This window comes from Caloenas nicobarica, chromosome 10 (genome assembly GCF_036013445.1).
Source record: "Caloenas nicobarica isolate bCalNic1 chromosome 10, bCalNic1.hap1, whole genome shotgun sequence".
Taxonomy (NCBI): domain Eukaryota; kingdom Metazoa; phylum Chordata; class Aves; order Columbiformes; family Columbidae; genus Caloenas; species Caloenas nicobarica.
Window position 1 is genome coordinate 23,736,141 of NC_088254.1, and position 16,637 is coordinate 23,752,777.

Here is a 16,637-nt window from a genome sequence, read left to right on the forward strand (position 1 = left end):
GGGTACCGTGTCCCCGCAGGGAGCAGCTGGCCCTGCAGGAAATGGTGGAGGAGAATCTGGCGTTCACAAGCTACGTCAGATGCTGCAGTACGTCCAAACCTGGCTGGGCAGCAGCAGGGGAGCAGCCACAGTAGCAGCTGGGGACATGCTCCTGCCTGGGGGTGCCACTGCTGTGTGCACAGCCCCCCTGGGGTCACCCCTGCTGTCCCCCTCAGGATGCTCCCTCCCGCCAGGACGGTGAACAGGAGCCTCTGCGAGAGCAACAGCAGCCTGCGCTCAGCCCTGCTGCTCGGCTCGCACACGGCCCCCCGCGCGGTGAGCCCCGCAGCCGCTGCCTTGTGGGGCTGGCACCTGCCCCGGCAGCGGGGAGCGCAGGGTGCTGGGTGCTGCCCACCCCCATGGGGCACAGGGCACCTGGCCTGGCCCTCGCCCTGCCAGCACCCTGGGACCCACATGAGCCCCAGGAGCTGGGGCTGCAGACACCCCCTTGGGTACTCCCCATCCCCTAGGGTGCTAAACACCTTATCCCATGCAGCCGTTGCCCCCCACTCGGTCGCACAGCCCCCCTGCTGCTCACAGGGCACCCACAGCAGGTGAGCGATGCGGGGGCAGGGGCGACGCTGGCTGCAGAACCCCCTCCCTGAGCACAGAGCCAGGAAATGGCTCCACACAGCACCTGCTCCCGCTGCAGCCTCCTGGGCAGACACAGCCCTGACGCCCGGCAGCCCCGGGCAGCGGCAGACCTCGATCTCCAGCATGGACACGGCCTCCTCACTCAGCAACACGGGCAGCCGCAGCTCCAAGGACGGGCATTCCCCCAGCCCCTGCCCAGGACCCGAGGTGATGGATCTGCCCCGGCCCGGTGCCCTGGGTGAGGAGGGAGACACAGGTCTGCTCAGCCGCTCACCGTGGCACCTGTCACCCTGCAGGACCCCAGCCCCACGGCCGGCCAGGGGCCGCACTGCCCTGCCAGGCGCTGCAGCAGGAGGAAGCTTTCTGCCTTCACACCGGAGGTAACTGGCAACTCCCCATCCGGGGATGGGGCCAGGCTGGGGGAGCCGGGGCACACCCACACCCCTGCCACCCTCCTTGTGTCACCAGGGCTGCCAGAGGAGAGAGGAACCTGCATCCCCTTGCCCTGTGTACCAGCTGGTGCTGGCGGGGGACAGGGGCACAGGCAAGTCAAGCTTCCTGCTGCGCCTCTGCGACAACAAGTTCAGAGGAGACATCTCCAGCACCCTCGGTACCCCCCAGCACCCCCGGTACCCAGGCTGGAGGCACAGGAGCAGCCCCTGACTGTCCCTCCTGGCAGGGGTTGATTTCCAGATAAAGCAGCTGCTGGTGGACGGCGAGCAAACCACGCTGCAGATCTGGGACACAGCCGGACAGGAGCGGTGAGTGCAGGGGATGGGGCTCATGGGGCTCCTGCCGCCCCGCTGGGCCTGTGGGCTGGCTGTCACGGCACCGCAGTGACACACGGCCCCAGGTACCGCAGCATCGCCCAGTCCTACTTCCGCAAGGCCCAGGGTGTGCTGCTCCTGTACGACATCAGCTCCCCCAGCAGCTTCCTCAGCGCCCGCCAGTGGATTGAGGACATCAAGGTAGGGAAGAGGCCGACAGCCCCAGGGAGAGGGGTGGGAGTCTCGGGGTCCCTCAGGGTGGGAGGGCTGTGCCCCAAGCAGGTGAGATGGGAGCAAGCGAGGCTGCTTGCTAAGCAAGGTACAGGCCAGCCCCAGGACCAGTGGGATTGCTTCCCCGGCCTTTTCCCTTTTGCTGATGATAGTGTTGGGTCCGGAGCCACACTCTGTCCCCGGGCATGGCACAGGCAGGACAGGAGGCAGCCGGTGCATGTGGCAGAGTCTGTGTCTCCCAGAGGCCACAGTAGCAGCTGCCCTGGAGGCTGCCAGCCCCACGGAGTCTGGAGCCGCCCTTCCCTCCCTCTCACAGGCCATGGAGCAGATGCTGCCGCTCATGCTGGTGGGGAACAAGCTGGACCTGCGGGCCGGGCTGCCAGAGGCCGCAGGGGTGAGCACAGCCCAGGGGCAGCATCTGGCCATGGTGAGCGGGTGAGGACAGGGCCTCCTGGGGCGGCAGGGACCCCCCTAACACCTGCTGCTCCCCCAGGCCCACAGCTCCCTGTTCTGCGAGACCAGCGCCAAGGACGGCACCAACGTGGTGGAGGCTGTGCTGCACCTGGCGCGGTGAGGAGCCCCGCCGGCCGCCATGCCCGCTCCGGGCTGCGCAGTGCCTGCAGTGGCGGGACCGGTGACACCGCTGCTCCTGGTCCGCAGGGAAGTGAAGAGGACGGTGGGCCAGAGCAGAGGCCTCGGCGCAGGACTGGACCTCAGCATCTCCCCGCGGGCAGCTCCGCGCTGCTGCTGGGCCTAGTGCAGCCCCTCCCCACGGACAGACCCCGCTCCGCTGTGCCTGCAGAGCAGCTGTGCAGCAGGCAGCTCACCCCCCAGCAGGCCCAGCCGCCATGTCCCCGTCTCCAGACCTGCGTTCCCCCCCTGCTGCAGCCCATCCCTCTCAGCACAGCCCTCCCCCGGTGCCATCACCCTGGGCTCCTAGCGATCCCAGCCCCCTCACCTCCGAGGCTCCCACCGGCTGCCCTGACCCCGGGTGATGCTCACAGAGACCTCACAGGCCAGGCCCATCTTTGCTCCTCACCGTGAAGATGCAGCTGCTCCACGCCTCAACCACCGAGCTTGCTCCATCCCTCCTCTTCACCGGCCACGCTCACTCCCTCCCGGGCGGGGACACGGTGCCGGTGTCCCCCCCACTTCCCGGCATCCCCGGCCCCCCCGCCCGGCGCACGGAGGGAGGAGACCGGGCCTGCAGCGCACCACAAGCTACTTTAATAGGAGACAGACCCGAGGCCGGCGCGGGGCGCTGCCGGGTCCCCGGCGGGGCGGTCCGGCCCCGGGGCTGCGCTGGGCATCCTGCCGGCGGGCGGCCCGGCCCCGGGGCGGCGGCGGCCCAGCCGCGGGCTACTTGGCGCCCTCCTTCTTCTCGTTAGCTTTCTTCTGCTTCTGCTGCATGATCTCCGAGTCCCTGCGGGAGAGCGCGTCCGGGCTGGCAGCGGTACCGGCACCGGTACCGGCACCGCCACCAGGCCGGGGATCGGGGCGGGGAGTCGGCGGAGCCGGCCCGGCGCTCACCTCTGCTTGCGGGCGGCGGCCGAGAGCCCGTCGTCCCGCCGCTTGCCCTTGCCCGAGTCGCTCTGCTTCTTCAGGTTCTTCTGCCGCGCCAGTTCGCGCTGGTTCCCGCCTGCGACAGTGCGGCCGCCTCAGAAGGGCCCGGCCCGGGGGCCCAGCCCCGGGCCCACCCCGCACCCCGGCCCCGCGCCCACGGGTCGCGGCGCCGCCCCCCCGCCCCCCAGACCAGCCCCCAGCCGCGGGGCGGGTCGCGGCGCCGCGGCCCGGCCCGCACTCACGGGTCATGGCGCCGCTCCCTCCCGCCCTCCGCTCCGCCGCCACGTCCCGCACTGCCCCCCCGCACGCCCCGCCCCGCGACGGGCTTTAAGGGCGCGGCACGGCCAATCGCCGCGCCGAGCCCGCCTCTGCTGCCCCCCTATTGGCTGGTTGCTCCTGCGAGACCCCGCCTGATTGGCCGCGGGCTACTGCTGCCATTCCGCCGGCGGGGGCGAAAAAGCCGGAAGCTGTGGCGCAGGCGCTAGAGCTGCGGAGCCACGCCCACTCGGGGGCAGGGCAGCATGGAGCCACGCCCCTTCGCGCGTGCCGAGGGGCGTGGCCGGGGAGCTGCGGGCCGGGCGGGGCCACGCGAGCGCCTGCCCGCCCCTCGGCCCGGGCCAGCGGCGGCCCCGCAGCCGCTCCTCCGTCTCCGGCGGGGCAGCTCCATCGGGGGTTCCAGGGCCGCTCAGGCCGTTCCTTCCGTCGCGGGCGGCGCCGGGGCTCTGCGGTGAGGGGCTGCCGTGAGCGCCGCCCGGGCCAAGGAGGCGTCCCCGGGCCGGGCACCTTCTCCCGACGGCTCGTCCCCGGTGGTCCGGTCCGCCCGCGCGCCTACGCACCCGGGGCTCGGCGGCGGCATCGGGCCGTGGCGGGGCTCCTGGGGGGTGGCGCTGGCCGAGGGGCTCCGGCGCTTCACCAGCCGCGAGAGCTCGGCGTGGATCACCTGCGGGCGGCGGGGCGGCTGCGGCGGGACCCCCGACGGTCCCGCTGCCTCCCGAGTGGCGCTCCTGCGGGGCCGCCACCCGCTCCCGCGCCCCCATGGGCCGGACCTTGCTGGCCGGGTCCAGCTCCAGGGCTCTCCTCAGGTCCAGCGCGGCCTCCGCGTCCCGGCCCTGCTGCGCCAGCAGCTGCGGGGAGAGGAGTGGGCGGTGGCGGGCGGCCGGGCCGGGGGCGGCGCAGGGCGGTGCGGGACCCACCTGCCCCCGCCGGAGCAGCGCTCGGCCGTTGTCCGGGCAGATGCGCAGCGCCGCCTCGTAGGCCGCCAGCGCTTCGTCCGCCCGCTGCAGCTTCAGCTCGGCGGCCGCGCAGTTGTTGAGGCACTTGACGCGCTGCTCCCGCAGCTCCTCTTCCTCCTGCGGCCCGGGCGGGGCTACGGGACGAGCGCGGCCTCAGCGCCCCGGCCCGGCGCCCCGCGGCCCCTCCCGTCTCTCCGCCCGGTCTCACCGGCGACGGGGCCGTCGAGGGCGCGCAGGGCCAGGCGGTAGGAGCGCAGCGCCGCCGCGAAGTCGCTCCGCGCGAAGTGGAAGTTTCCCCGTTCCCTCCGCTGTGCGCCCAGGCGCAGGCGGGCGGCGGGCGGCAGCTGCTGCGGGTCGGGGTCGTCCCGCACCTCCAGCAGCGTCACCTCGAACAGCAGCGGCGCCTCGGGCGGCACGTCCGGCTCCCTGCGGGCACAGCGCCGGCTGCCCCTGCCCGCCCGCCCCGGCCCCCCGGCCCCCGCCCGCTCCGGCCCCTGCCTGCTCGCCCGCCCTACCTGCCCGGGCGGCCGTAGCCGTAGAGAAAGGCAGCGAGGAAGAAGGCGACCTCCCCGGGCTGCATGGTGGGGACACCCAGTTCCAGCGCCTGTGGACACGGGCACGGCGGGGCTGGCCGGGCGCACAACCGGGCGGCGCTCGGCCCGCACCGCGCCCCGACCGGCGCTGACCTGCACGACGTCGCCGTGGCCCGGCACAAAGGTGAGCCGCGGGTCCCGCTCCACCAGCCCGCCGTCCTCCAGGACTCCCAGCACCTTCACCGACACCTCCTGGCCCGGCCGCGGCCGCGGCCCGTCCTGCCCATCTCGCACCACGCGCTTCCGCAGCAGCCGGTCCTCTGCGGGCGGCGGCGGCCCTGAGAGCCGCCCCGTGACCCCCGGGGCCCGGCCCCCCGGCGCGGCTCTCCCCGGGGCCGCTTGCGAGCGCTCACCCGTCAGGTTGCTCCAGCCGTCGGCCGCGAAGAGCGGCGCGAAACCGCCGGGTCCCGGGGCCACCAGCGCCTCCAGCCGCCGGTAGAAGAGCTGCTCCTCCTCGCGCACCGACGGCAGCTCGATGGCGGTGTGGGGCAGGAGGAACCGCACCCGCCTGTCCCGGCCGGGCCCTCGCGGCCGCCCTCCGGCCCCCGCCTCCCTCTCTGGGGACCCGCCGGGCGAGGTTCCCGGCATGGCCGCCTCCGACCCGCCTCGCCGCCTGCCACTACCAGCCGGCCTGGGGCCGGGTCCCCTCGGGGCTCGGCGGCGGGTACCCGCGGCCCCCAGCCCTCACCGGGCGCGTCGCCGCCGGCCCCGCCGCACGGCGACTACCCAGGGCCGCCGGCGAGCGCATCCCGCCGCGCCGTTACTTAACGTCGGGAAGCGGCTCAGGGGATTAGCCCAGGCCCGCGGCAAAAATAGCCGGCTCAGGCCGAGCCCCGCCGCCGAGCTCCTGCCGCTCCGCCCCACCACTGTCCCCCAGGACCGGACCGGCACTGTCCGCCCCCGCCCTCCACGGTCCCGCACTCCGGACCCTGCCGCGGCCGGAGCCGCGCGGGAGGCTCCGGTACCGGGGCTGCGGGCCGGGACCCGGCTCAGCCTCTCGCACGTCCGGCTCTCGGCGGCAGGTGGGACGGGACCGGGCCGGGAAACCGGGCGCGGGTGGGACTCATCGGTGCCCCTGATCGTCTTCCAGGGGATGAGTGGGGGGAGCGGTGGGGACAGCGGAAACCAGGGCGGCCACAGCGGGGGGGACTGGAGGGGAGGGCCGGGCGTGAGCAGATCTGGGGACCGGGGAGATGGGAGGGACGGGACGGGTCCCCGCGGGCAGTGTCGCGGGTGGATCTGCCATGCCCGGGGCGGCTCAGGGCGGCCGTGGCCCCAATGGCCCATCCTGCCAGCAGTGCTTGAGGGTGCCAGGATGCCCCAGGACACCCCCGCGGCTCTTCACCTTCTCCCGCTCCTGCTGCACCAGGACAAACCACGGGGCAGCATTGAGAGTGTACGGCTGGTCGGCTGGTCGTGCCCCAGGTGAAGGCCCTGGGATCACCCTGGGGGCTCAGGGGCTCTGTGCCCACCAGTCTGACTTTAGGGAAGGGCCCTTCCAGCAAGCCCAGGGGCAAGACAGGTCCTGGCCAAGTGGGAGGAGAGGTGCAAAGAGCTTTAACCCTCGTGATTTTCTCCTTGCCAGAAGCCAGGTCCCAGCTTCTCCTTCACAGACATCCCAGATTACTTGTGGTGAGAAAGCTGGAACTCACTGCCATGGGCTCCCTGTTGCTTCGTGCAATTTGTCCCAGCCCCCTGCCTCGGCCCCCACAGCAGCAGAAGGGCTGCAGGCCCAGCCCCAGGACCATCTTGCTCCTGCCCTTCCCCATCAGCAGATGCAGGAACACCCAAGAGCCAGTCGCAGCCTGCACCTTCACCTGCAGCACAGGATCCTATTTCTCTCCCTCCTGAAGCAAAAGCCACAGCTACCAGCCTGCTTTCTACCAAGTAATTACCTTGCAAGTAACCGCTCTTTACTGTCCCAACTGCAACCAGCCACAGACCAGCCCCACTGGCTATGAGAAACACCTGCCGGTGCTGGGGTGGAGGGCGCAGTTCATAGAGCTCCTTCCCCACACGTGACTACTTTTGCACCAGCTTAAAATCTAATTTATTGCTGCTGCTTGTACGCTGCTGAGCCAGTCCAACATGAGACTGCTCTGCACACCCACACTGGTCTAGATCAGTCACATTAAGTACTAAAAACCTCTAAACTCACTGAAGCAGCACCCAGACTGCAAAAGCATTCGCAACAGCATTGAGACCCAAATCTGCATAAATGTAGCACCTGGAACACTGCACATTGGGACGGTTGCTGCTACTATGGAAGGACTCTCATTAGCTGAGGATGAAGAATAAGCTAAAGGCTGAGCTTAAAATCTAGAACAGACTTCTAAAGGCTTGCTGAAGGAAACTCGACTCATAGTTGGAAGTTGCTGCCTACAAAGAGCAGGATCCCGGTGCTAGGTTTGACAGTCTCCACCAGACAGGGACACTTGGTCTTAAGGGGGTAAATTTTATTGTTTCACCTCTCCAAATGTACAAAAAAAATTAGAAAATAACCCTGCCCCCCGCCCCCTCCCAAACCACAAAACAAACCAGTCTGGGGAGCCCCACAACAGTGCACCTAAGAGACGGCAGGAAATTAAACAGAACTAGATACAGCAGCTGGGTCCCCTCAGCCCACATGGTCACTGGCACAACCCAAACTGGCCCCAGTCTGCCCAGTGCTTCCCCCATTCACACAGAGCTCATCCTGACACAATGGCAAGCAGGTGATTTACAAATCCTCCTTCACCTTCTTCTTGGACTTCTTGGTTTTATCTTCCTCCTGCAGCACAGGAGTGTTGGTTGCCTCCCGCTTCAAGTAGCTGATGAAGTCGCTGACTTCCCTGCCACCCTGCGGAGAGCACAAGACCATCAGGCTGCGCCAGTGCCCCCTGTGCTGCCCCTTGCCAGAGGGCTCAAGCAGGAGCCCAAACGCCCATGGGCAGAGCTCTGGGCGTGGGTCGGCAGCACAACACTCCCAGCAGGTACCAGGGACCAAGGGCCGCCCGCCACTCCAGAGCCTCAGTGCTGCTCCCACACCTGGACGCTACTGCATTCCACAAAGCAGCACGAGCAGCAGAAGACTCACCTCATACTTCTTTGGACTCTGCTTCTTGCCAGCTGGAGCAAAGTAGATGGTGGGAAAGCTGGGGAAGAGAAGAGACGTCTGAGCTCCTGAAGCACTCGGTTTTCTCGGAGCAGCAGGCGAGCCCTCACCGCAGGGACCCGCGCTCCCCTGGTTAACACCCTCACAGCTCCAGCAGCTCCCAGGCCAGCAGTGTGGCCTCCAGACACCTGGCTTGTCCAGAGCTGGCCAAGCTCAACTATGTTCCAGCCTGCTTGCTGAACTGTGTTCACAAGAGTGAGCCCAGCATTGTTTCTCCACCACCAAAACCAGAATCACAACTGATTTGAAAGCAGTAAGATGGGCTCCAGGCACAGCCAGGACACCAGAACCCCAGAGAAGCAAGGCAGATTAATGTTTTCACTCTGGATTTCTCCACCCTAAGCAAAGGCCCAGCAATCCCATGCCGATCACACCCACCCATCCTCCCCAGGAGAGTCTTTCAGCTCCTCTGTTGTGGTTGCTGTCAGAGACAGAAGCCTGAACTCATCCACTAACACGGAGGTTTAACAACAGCCAGACCTACCCTCGGACTTCATATGGAGAAGGCACATCGTTGGCGGTAGCGTCCATTTTGGCAATGATGATATTGGGGTCTTTACTGAGCTGTTGGTAGAAAGAGCTTATTAATAACACCCCATAGTAGAGAACACCAGGAACCCTCTGATCAACAGCACCTACAATAGTGAGTCAGAGGACAGCACACACACTAAGCTAAAAGGCGAACAAATTCCTTCTGAGTGGTTTTGTTCTGCCCCAGCAGGGGCACAGGGAACAGCCCCAGTGGGCTGTACACAGCACACGAGTCCCAGTGGCACCCGAACTGCTCGGGTGCAACCCCTGGAAAGCGCTGCCCTGAGCGCCTGCTCCCCTCTGCCCAGGAGGGGACGGCGGGGACACGCGGTGCCGCAGGAGGGGTGCCCGGTGCCAGAGAGCACATGCTGCCCAGATCTGGGGAACAGATTTATTTACTCCACTTGTGGAAGCATGCAGGGCAGTGTTATCCTCCACCAGATGGGAGGCTGGAATCGTGCAGAGGGAAAAGACCCAAAGGGGAACTCTGTCAGTCACTAACTCAGGGAATATTTCTGTGCTACAGCAAAGGGAGCAGCCTAAACCACCGGTGTGGTTGCTGCCACGCTCCAGATCCTGCTTCTGCACTCACAGGAGAGGCAAAAACTCATTGTCCTCAGGAAGGCACAGTTATGCCCTCCTATCAGTAAGGCTGGACAGACAGAACCTGAAGGATTGTTTAGTGCTGCAGAATTGCAGTCTCCAAGAGTCCCAGACCTACCTTCTCCCCCAGTTCTTTGTATTTGGGCTCCAGATTCTTGCAATGGCCACACCAGGGTGCATAAAACTCTATCAGGACATCTTTGTCTTCTGCATTAACAATTTCATCAAAGTTTTCAGCAACCACCACCTGATAATGTTTGATTGGACAAATTAATTGTTTCTCAGTCATGCCCCACACACTCTTGACAATGCCCGGCCCTCCTGACAGAGTCACCTGCACAGCGAGCAGCAAAAACACACAACTCTTCACCAAGCTACAACACCCTCAGCTTGCAGGTAAAAACGTGCCGTAGGCACCAGCACTACCTGCAAGTGAGGTTTGCATCTGGTATCCTCACAGGAGGACAAAATAATTAGCTTTTAATCTCAACAAGTTCCAGGCTGAGGAATCAGTTTAGCAAGGCTGAGGCTGAACCCACCCACACAGAAACAAGCAGTGACTTCCACTCCTTTACAAGGCCCCCGGCGTGAAGCCAGGCCACGGAGCGCTTTCATTCCGGGCAGAATTTCCTGGGAGGAATGAGAGGTGGGAGTTACACCACCCCCGGAGAGGAGATGAACACGTAACCCCTCAGCAGCAGAGCAGTCAGGACTGACTGAAAGCTGAGACAGCAGCAGGGCTCTGCACAGCTGTACACCCAATGATCTGTGCTGGGGGAGCTCACCACCAATGGGCTCGAGCAGCAGTTACTGTGCTGAGAACAAAATGGAATCAAACCTGTAAGCTGCATTTCTCCCTTGGCTCAGACAACTGCAATACAAGGGAGGGAATTCTCCTTCCACGCAGCACAGCAGAGGCTTCTCGAGATGCCACCCGGCAGCGCTTGCAGCACAGGGCCCTGGGCTCGGAGCCGCTGCCACGCTGGACACAGCACTCACCTTCACAGGGCCATCGTTGCTTTCAGGGACAGGCTCCGATTTCAGATACTTTTTCAAGTTTCCATCAAAGTAATCTTGCAGGAATCTCTCCAGAGCCTTTCCATCACGGCTGAAAGTGAAGTGACGTGTTACAGCCACCATCACACAGGCAGGATGAGAGGAAAGCTTTCAAGGCTGATTCAAGCTCCTGCCACCCACAGAACAGATGCCACCTGCACCTCCAGGAGCACCAGTCTGGGGATGGCTCAGAAGATCCCAGAGCAAGTACAAAGAGTTTTGACAAGTGGCTGGACGCACACCCTGTTCTGTTTTAGGCCTTCCAATACCCTTAACTTTCTTTTCTCAAGAATTTAGGTACAACTATTTTCTCTGCCCTTTAATGCATCTTAGTTCCTAACCAGACACTTAAATATCTTGAATTAAACTCTCTACTGTTATATAACAGCAGGGGCTGCAAGCTCTCCAGAGGGCAGGAAAATACACGAGTAGGAGCCATTTTCACCCAGAAATCATTTCTTCTAGCTAGAATATCCAGCTTTCCTGCTTCCCCAAAGCTAAAGAAACATGATCTGGTCACAGACCACCAGGCCCAAGTCCATCAAGCGAAAGGCAACACTGCTAAGTTCAAAAACTTACGAGAATTCTTCCTGCATGACGTATTTATCTCCTTTAGCAGTTCTGATGGCAACAACTGGAGCCTCACCCACGCTGTTGTCTAGACCGAACTCTGAGAGCTCATGGCCAAAGGTTTTCCGACTTGCAACAGCAAAAGACAGTTTGTGGCCAGCATCCAAGAACTTCTTTGCAACCATCATAACTCTGAGGGGAAAAAAACAAAACAAACCACCATATGCAAAGCATGATTCCTTAGAACATCACTTTTCACATGACACAACACCCTTCCAGTTGAGGTGCACACCGAACAAGAAACTCAGTGAGGAGATGTGCTCTGCACAGGCAGGTCCTGCAGAACTGGTCCTGAGCAGCAGAGTGAGCTTGTTTGTGTCCGTTGTGATTGAGGCCCGTGCACACGTGCTTTCAACCTCCGCCTGTCAGTGCCAGCACCAGGTCTCAGGCACCAGGGAACACAGAATCCCACACGACCCCAGCCAAGAAGTTTGTATTTAAGGGATGTGAAAGCAAGGGGGGCGTTTCACAGGATACAGATACTGCATGATTTGAGCTCTGCAGGCAGCAGCTGCCCCAACAGCTCCCATCAGAAACTCAGCTGGAAGCTTTCTGGGAGGGAAGAATTCACAAGGAACAATGGGAGCAGCTTTGTAAACTGAGCTATGGAACAGCAGTGACAAGTGAGAGCAGCAGATCCGCCCCCACCACTCTGTACCTGTTGCGCCAGTAGTTAGAGCCCTTTGCATTCTTCTCGTAGTCCACATCGTAGTACGCCACCAGCAAGTCCTTCCCCTGGATCAGGTCTTTGTTGTCCTCGGTCATGTGCGGGCAGATGCCAAAGCTGCCAAGGAGACAGATATCAGCAGCTTCAGAGTCGCTGCCCAGAATCCATCATGCTCTGGTTTCCCACCCAAGAGTGTTAAATGCCAGAAATCAGTAAGACCCAAGGAACTCACATGTTCTCCTGGATAAATTTCTTGATCTTTCCACTGGTGATTTTGTCTTCTGTGTACTTGATGGAGCTCTCCTCAAACTTGTTCGTCAGGCGTGGAGGACGGAATAAGACTACACCCCTGAGGGGAAGCAGGTATCATGAGTCAGTGTGAAGTACCCGGGGTTCCCAAGGACGGCAGCCAAACGAGGTCCAGACCCTGTCGGCAGGGGCTGTCCCATCACTGTTCAGAACCCCAACAACACTGTTGAGTTTCTGGGCGGCACTACGGCATTAGATCTACCTGTCAGACCCTTCTCCGCTATTCAGACACGTCACCGTGAGAAACAAAAAAGCCCACCATGACAAGCCATGGGGAAGCAAAACAGCCCTGTTGAGACACATCCCACCCAGACGCAGACACTAACCCCCGAGCCTGCAGCCATCTGTACCTTCCCATCTCAATGCAATAGACAAAAAAAGAGACACCGCTACCAGCTGGGGAAGGAACACGACCCTAAGCTGTGTTCAGAAAGTAAACCCAGCTAACAACTGTAATCCATTAGTTTCTTCCAGTCGTCTCAATAACAAGAAATCCTTGTGTTAAACAACTTACTCTCCATCTTCCTCATACTTCTGCACCAACTGCTCCTCGCTGGTGTGTGCGAAGCGGTAGTTGTCTCTCAGGTTGTTGGCAGCTTTCATGAATTCTGAGTAGGCATCACCAGATGCATCTCCAAAGAAGCCTGCAACAGAAAGGCAGACAGTGACCCCGAACCACGCCAGAGCAGCCGCTGTGCAGTCCTCGCCACTCACCTCTACAGCACACTGGGAGGTCTCTTCCGAATTAAGTCCTCCAATGCATGTTCAGGCCTTTGTCTGACAGCTTCTCTCCCATTTTTCTCAGAACCTTTCTATGCTCCCTCCCACCAGGAGAAAGTGATTCCAGAGTCGACACAGCCCCATCATTCAGCCAAAGGACAGTTGTCCTCTGAGCACTGAGACGTCCCTTTGTAACCACACGACACTACTCATAATAACAACTGCCAAGTTTGGGAATGCTGATCAGTGCTCATCCAGTGACATCCAGTAGCACCTGATATGCACAAAGCAGAGCTGCTGTTGCCCCTCGTCAACCATGATGATCAAAGATGATACGATGTTGTCAGCCTATCAGTGTCACAAGACAGCACCCAACTTCAGAAACCCAAAGCTACCTATTGTCAGCCAGCCAAAAGAACAATGAGCTTTAAAAAAGATACACTATGGTGCCAGGAAATCTGACAGACAAAGAATCACGGGGGGGGGAGGGAAAAAAAAAAAAAAAAAGGCAGAAAAGCTGGAAGGCATCCCCAGAGGTGACCCAGTCCAACCTCCAGCTCAAAGTGGGACCGGCCTCAAAGTCGGATCAGGTTGCTCAAAGCTTTGTCTGAGTTTTGAAACCTTTTCAAAACCCCTCTGGGCACATGTTCTGGTGCTTTATCATTCTTGTGATGAAAAACTCTTTTGCTCAGATCCAGCTGGGATTTCTCTTACTACAGCTTGTGACACCGCATCTTATCCTTTCAGAGGACGTTCCCTGAGAGATCTCCCAGAGCTGAGCGTCTGCTCATTTCAGTGCTGCACCAAATCTACTCACCCACTACAGACGCATCTTTATCACCGATGAATTTCTCAAAATCAGCCACAGAATTGAGAGCCACTGAAGCAGGTCCCGCCTGTTTCTTGAGATGACTGACAATCCCATCTTAAAAGAAAAGTTAAATGATTAAAGGAATCAACAGGAAGTTGTACAAGGCATTGTTCAAGCTCCCCAAAGCAAAAGTTGTTTCTGCAGAACCTCTGCATCTCTCCCATACAATAAATATGACACGAATTGAAGGAGCACTATCACCAACTTATAAAGGAACTTTCTATCGTTTTCCATACACTGTCCATCAAGGACACCAGGAGTTAAAGATTATGTGGAAACCTTCACCTTTAAAAAAGAGCTTTAGGGGACACTAAACATCCAGGACTCTGCCAGCACAAGGAGATCTGGAAAGGGCAAGAGAGGGGCGTGCGTAGGTGGGAACCTTCTTTGTACCCCTCGCCACGTGGAACCCTGACACAACCTGCTACTGTGGACCTGCCTTCCAGCACCGCTGGGCAAGCCAGATGAGCCCTCACCTGCTGTCCTGGGCCCATCGTAGGTTCCCGCCTCTTCTCCATCACGAAAAATCTTTAAGGTGGGATATCCACTGACTCCGTACTTGTTACAGGTGTTTGAGTTCGCTGTGCAGTCAACCTAAAGGAAGAGAAACATCGCTGCTCTGTGAGCTCGCCGCTCGTATGCACCAAACACAGCAGCTTTGCTGCTGCCCACGTTGTCACACATAAACATAAAGTCTAGAGGGTCTGAAAGCTCTTGTGTCTTTAACCCAGGCTGAATTCCTGTCACATCAAGTGTGAGGATCCACAGAGCCTCTACACGAGCAAACACTGTGGAAGGAGGTAGCATGGGTGTGATGACAGGCCCAGAAAAATATTTGAGGAAATACTGGGAAGACTAAGAAGTTGTGAGTTTGGCCAAACTACACAAAAAAAATACTAGAAAGGAAATTCTTATAATCAAGGACAAACTTAACAGGAGTCAAGTGTTCTCAGCATCACAACAGTCCTGAAGTTCCTACAGTGCCTGAAGGGAACAGGCTGCCCTCAGCTGACAGGGAGGCCGTGGTGTTGAGAATCCACACTGCTTCTGCAGAGCAACAGGATGACTCTGATTTGAGACAACCACATAAGTTTTCTGGCAGAAAAGAAAGCTCTTGGACACCAACCCTTTACTTATGAGTCAAGGGACAACACGTGAAGCACGGTACTATGCTGGTTCTCTGAGCGGGTTACACAGCTCAAAGGCCGCTTCTACCTCCCGGTGTGGGCAAGCCCGTTCACGCATACACGCCCGCGCTCACCGGGACACACTCTGCTCAGTGAGCGGCAGTTGCCCCGGCGCGGTTCGGCCTCCAGACTGTTCCCTGGGGCCTCAACGCCGGCAGCGAAGCCCCCGGAGCTCTGAAGAGCCCGGGAAGGCCGAGGCGCCGGCGGGCCCTGCCACCCCCTGCAGCAGCCAAGGCCGCGGGTTCGCCCCTCACCTTCACCAGCGGCACGATCCCCTTCAGCCTGGTCGCCGCCGACTCGTACTCCGGCGCCAGCCGCTTGCAGTGCCCGCACCTGGGAGGAGAGGGGTTAGTCCGGCCGGGAGCGGCCCCGCCCGCCCCGCCGCCCCCCGCCCCAGCGGCCCCTCACCAGGGCGCGAAAAACTCCACGAGCACCAGCCCCGGGCGCTCGGCCAGGCCACTCTCGAAGTCGGCATCGCTGAGCTCCACCACGTCGGAGGCGCGGGCGGCGAGGGCGAGCAGCGGCAGCAGCAGCGCGGCGGGCCGGGCCCGGGGCGCGGACATGGCGGCGCGGGGCTCCCTCCTCGGCGGCGGCGGCGGCGGAGAACAAGCGCCGGGGGCCGCAGGCCGGAAGTCCCGCCCCCCCAGCCGGATCTGCCGTGTGGCAGCTCTCCGTTGGGCGTCGTGTCTCGCGTCACGCCAGCCCCGGCCAATGGGCTGCCGGCAGGGGGGGGCGGGCCCGGCTGCGGCGGCCCCGCCTCTCGCGCCCTGGCCGCCGGGTCCGGGGGGCGCTGGGGCCGCACGGGCGGGAGCGGGTTGGGCCGGGCCGGGCCGGGCCCGGGCCCTGCGCCGGGCTCCGACCGCTCCCGGGGCAGCCCGGCTCGGTCTCGTCGGCAGTCCACGGCACAGCCCCGGGCTCCCTCCCGCCGCCCGGGCCCGGTGCCCCTGGGAGCTGCGCTGTTGGAGTGTCGCCTCCAAGGGATTTCATTCATTCATTTAATCGCCGTGTTGGTCACAGCCCCGTCAGTCCGTAACGGACACAGGCCCGCGGGGCGGGGGCATCCCGCCGGGGGCACCGCACGGGCTGGGGGGCGGCACAGCAGCGCCCGGCGCAGCGGTGAGACCTGCGGGACGTGCGGCAGCTCCGCTCACACGCCCTGCGGTGTGCACCCTGCGGTGTGCACCCACCCCTGAACTCGCACCCGTGTGCACCCACCCCTGAACTCCCACCCGTGTGCACCTACCCCTGAACCCTCACCCGTGTGCACCCACTCCTGAACTCCCACCCGTGTGCACCCACCCCTGAACTCCCACCCGTGTGCACCTACCCCTGAACCCTCACCCGTGTGCACCCACTCCTGAACTCCCACCCGTGTGCACCCACCCCTGAACTCCCACCCGTGTGCACCCACCCCTGAACCCTCACCCGTGTGCACCCACTCCTGAACTCCCACCCGTGTGCACCCACCCCTGAACTCCCACCCGTGTGCACCCACCCCTGAACCCTCACCCGTGTGCACCCACCCCTGAACTTCCACCCGTGTGCACCCACCCCTGAACCCTCACCCGTGTGCACCCACCCCTGAACTCGCACCCGTGTGCACCCACCCCTGAACCCTCACCCGTGTGCACCCACCCCTGAACTCCCACCCGTGTGCACCCTCCGGTGTGTCCGCCGTTGGCCCGTTCACGGGAAGCGGCCGCATGGGTGGATGCTGCCGCAGGTCAGGCCCCCGGGCGCAGCTGAGCCCCTGCCCAGCCCCGCTGCTCCCAGAGCCGAGGCCCGGCCCGGGAGTGCCAGAGGATCGGGAAGCGCCAGCATTGCCGGCACTGTGCCCACGGCAGCGCCGCCCGCCCAGTCCCTCCGTGCCGGCGCGGGTGGGGTGGGAGG

The 16,637-nt window shown here is 62.4% G+C and overlaps 3 protein-coding genes across 3 annotated transcripts; all 3 read right to left on the reverse strand.

The window, feature by feature from the left end:
- Positions 1 to 2,836: 2,836 nt before the first annotated feature.
- On the reverse strand, positions 2,837 to 3,487 carry SERF2 (small EDRK-rich factor 2). The gene is made up of 3 exons (XM_065641397.1): positions 3,437 to 3,487; positions 3,162 to 3,270; positions 2,837 to 3,054 (listed from the first exon to the last, which is right to left on the reverse strand). Exons 1-3 carry the CDS (start codon positions 3,441 to 3,443, stop codon positions 2,991 to 2,993), a joined length of 180 nt encoding a protein of 59 aa, XP_065497469.1. The 5' UTR covers positions 3,444 to 3,487; the 3' UTR covers positions 2,837 to 2,990.
- Positions 3,488 to 3,801: 314 nt separating this feature from the next.
- Positions 3,802 to 5,791, reverse strand: LOC135992327 (peptidyl-prolyl cis-trans isomerase FKBP8-like). The gene is made up of 7 exons (XM_065641396.1): positions 5,113 to 5,791; positions 4,942 to 5,030; positions 4,635 to 4,852; positions 4,388 to 4,560; positions 4,241 to 4,318; positions 4,031 to 4,134; positions 3,802 to 3,916 (listed from the first exon to the last, which is right to left on the reverse strand). Exons 1-7 carry the CDS (start codon positions 5,605 to 5,607, stop codon positions 3,880 to 3,882), a joined length of 1,194 nt encoding a protein of 397 aa, XP_065497468.1. The 5' UTR covers positions 5,608 to 5,791; the 3' UTR covers positions 3,802 to 3,879.
- Positions 5,792 to 7,508: 1,717 nt separating this feature from the next.
- PDIA3 (protein disulfide isomerase family A member 3) lies at positions 7,509 to 15,337 on the reverse strand. The gene is made up of 13 exons (XM_065642085.1): positions 15,156 to 15,337; positions 15,002 to 15,080; positions 14,037 to 14,154; positions 13,507 to 13,614; positions 12,484 to 12,613; positions 11,893 to 12,009; positions 11,652 to 11,777; positions 10,943 to 11,125; positions 10,307 to 10,415; positions 9,426 to 9,554; positions 8,658 to 8,737; positions 8,096 to 8,153; positions 7,509 to 7,858 (listed from the first exon to the last, which is right to left on the reverse strand). The coding sequence occupies exons 1-13, from the start codon at positions 15,308 to 15,310 to the stop codon at positions 7,739 to 7,741; spliced, it is 1,512 nt and encodes a 503-aa protein (XP_065498157.1). The 5' UTR covers positions 15,311 to 15,337; the 3' UTR covers positions 7,509 to 7,738.
- Positions 15,338 to 16,637: the final 1,300 nt, after the last annotated feature.

Bases quoted from the DNA above. Each gene is read 5' to 3' on its own strand.
- SERF2 (XM_065641397.1), bottom strand. The intron at 3,055-3,161 runs GTGAGCGCCGGG...GCTCTCCCGCAG, and splicing joins GCCGCCGCCCGCAAGCAGAG to GGACTCGGAGATCATGCAGC.
- LOC135992327 (XM_065641396.1), bottom strand. From the start codon at position 5,607: ATGCCGGGAACCTCGCCCGGCGGGTCCCCAGAGAGGGAGGCGGGGGCC. The intron at 4,853-4,941 runs GTAGGGCGGGCG...CTGTGCCCGCAG, and splicing joins GGCTACGGCCGCCCGGGCAG to GGAGCCGGACGTGCCGCCCG. The intron at 4,319-4,387 runs GTGGGTCCCGCA...CTCTCCCCGCAG, and splicing joins CGCTGCTCCGGCGGGGGCAG to CTGCTGGCGCAGCAGGGCCG.
- PDIA3 (XM_065642085.1), bottom strand. From the start codon at position 15,310: ATGTCCGCGCCCCGGGCCCGGCCCGCCGCGCTGCTGCTGCCGCTGCTC. The intron at 15,081-15,155 runs GTGAGGGGCCGC...CTCTCCTCCCAG, and splicing joins GTGGAGTTTTTCGCGCCCTG to GTGCGGGCACTGCAAGCGGC. The intron at 9,555-10,306 runs GTGAGTGCTGTG...AAACATTATCAG, and splicing joins GCAACGATGGCCCTGTGAAG to GTGGTGGTTGCTGAAAACTT.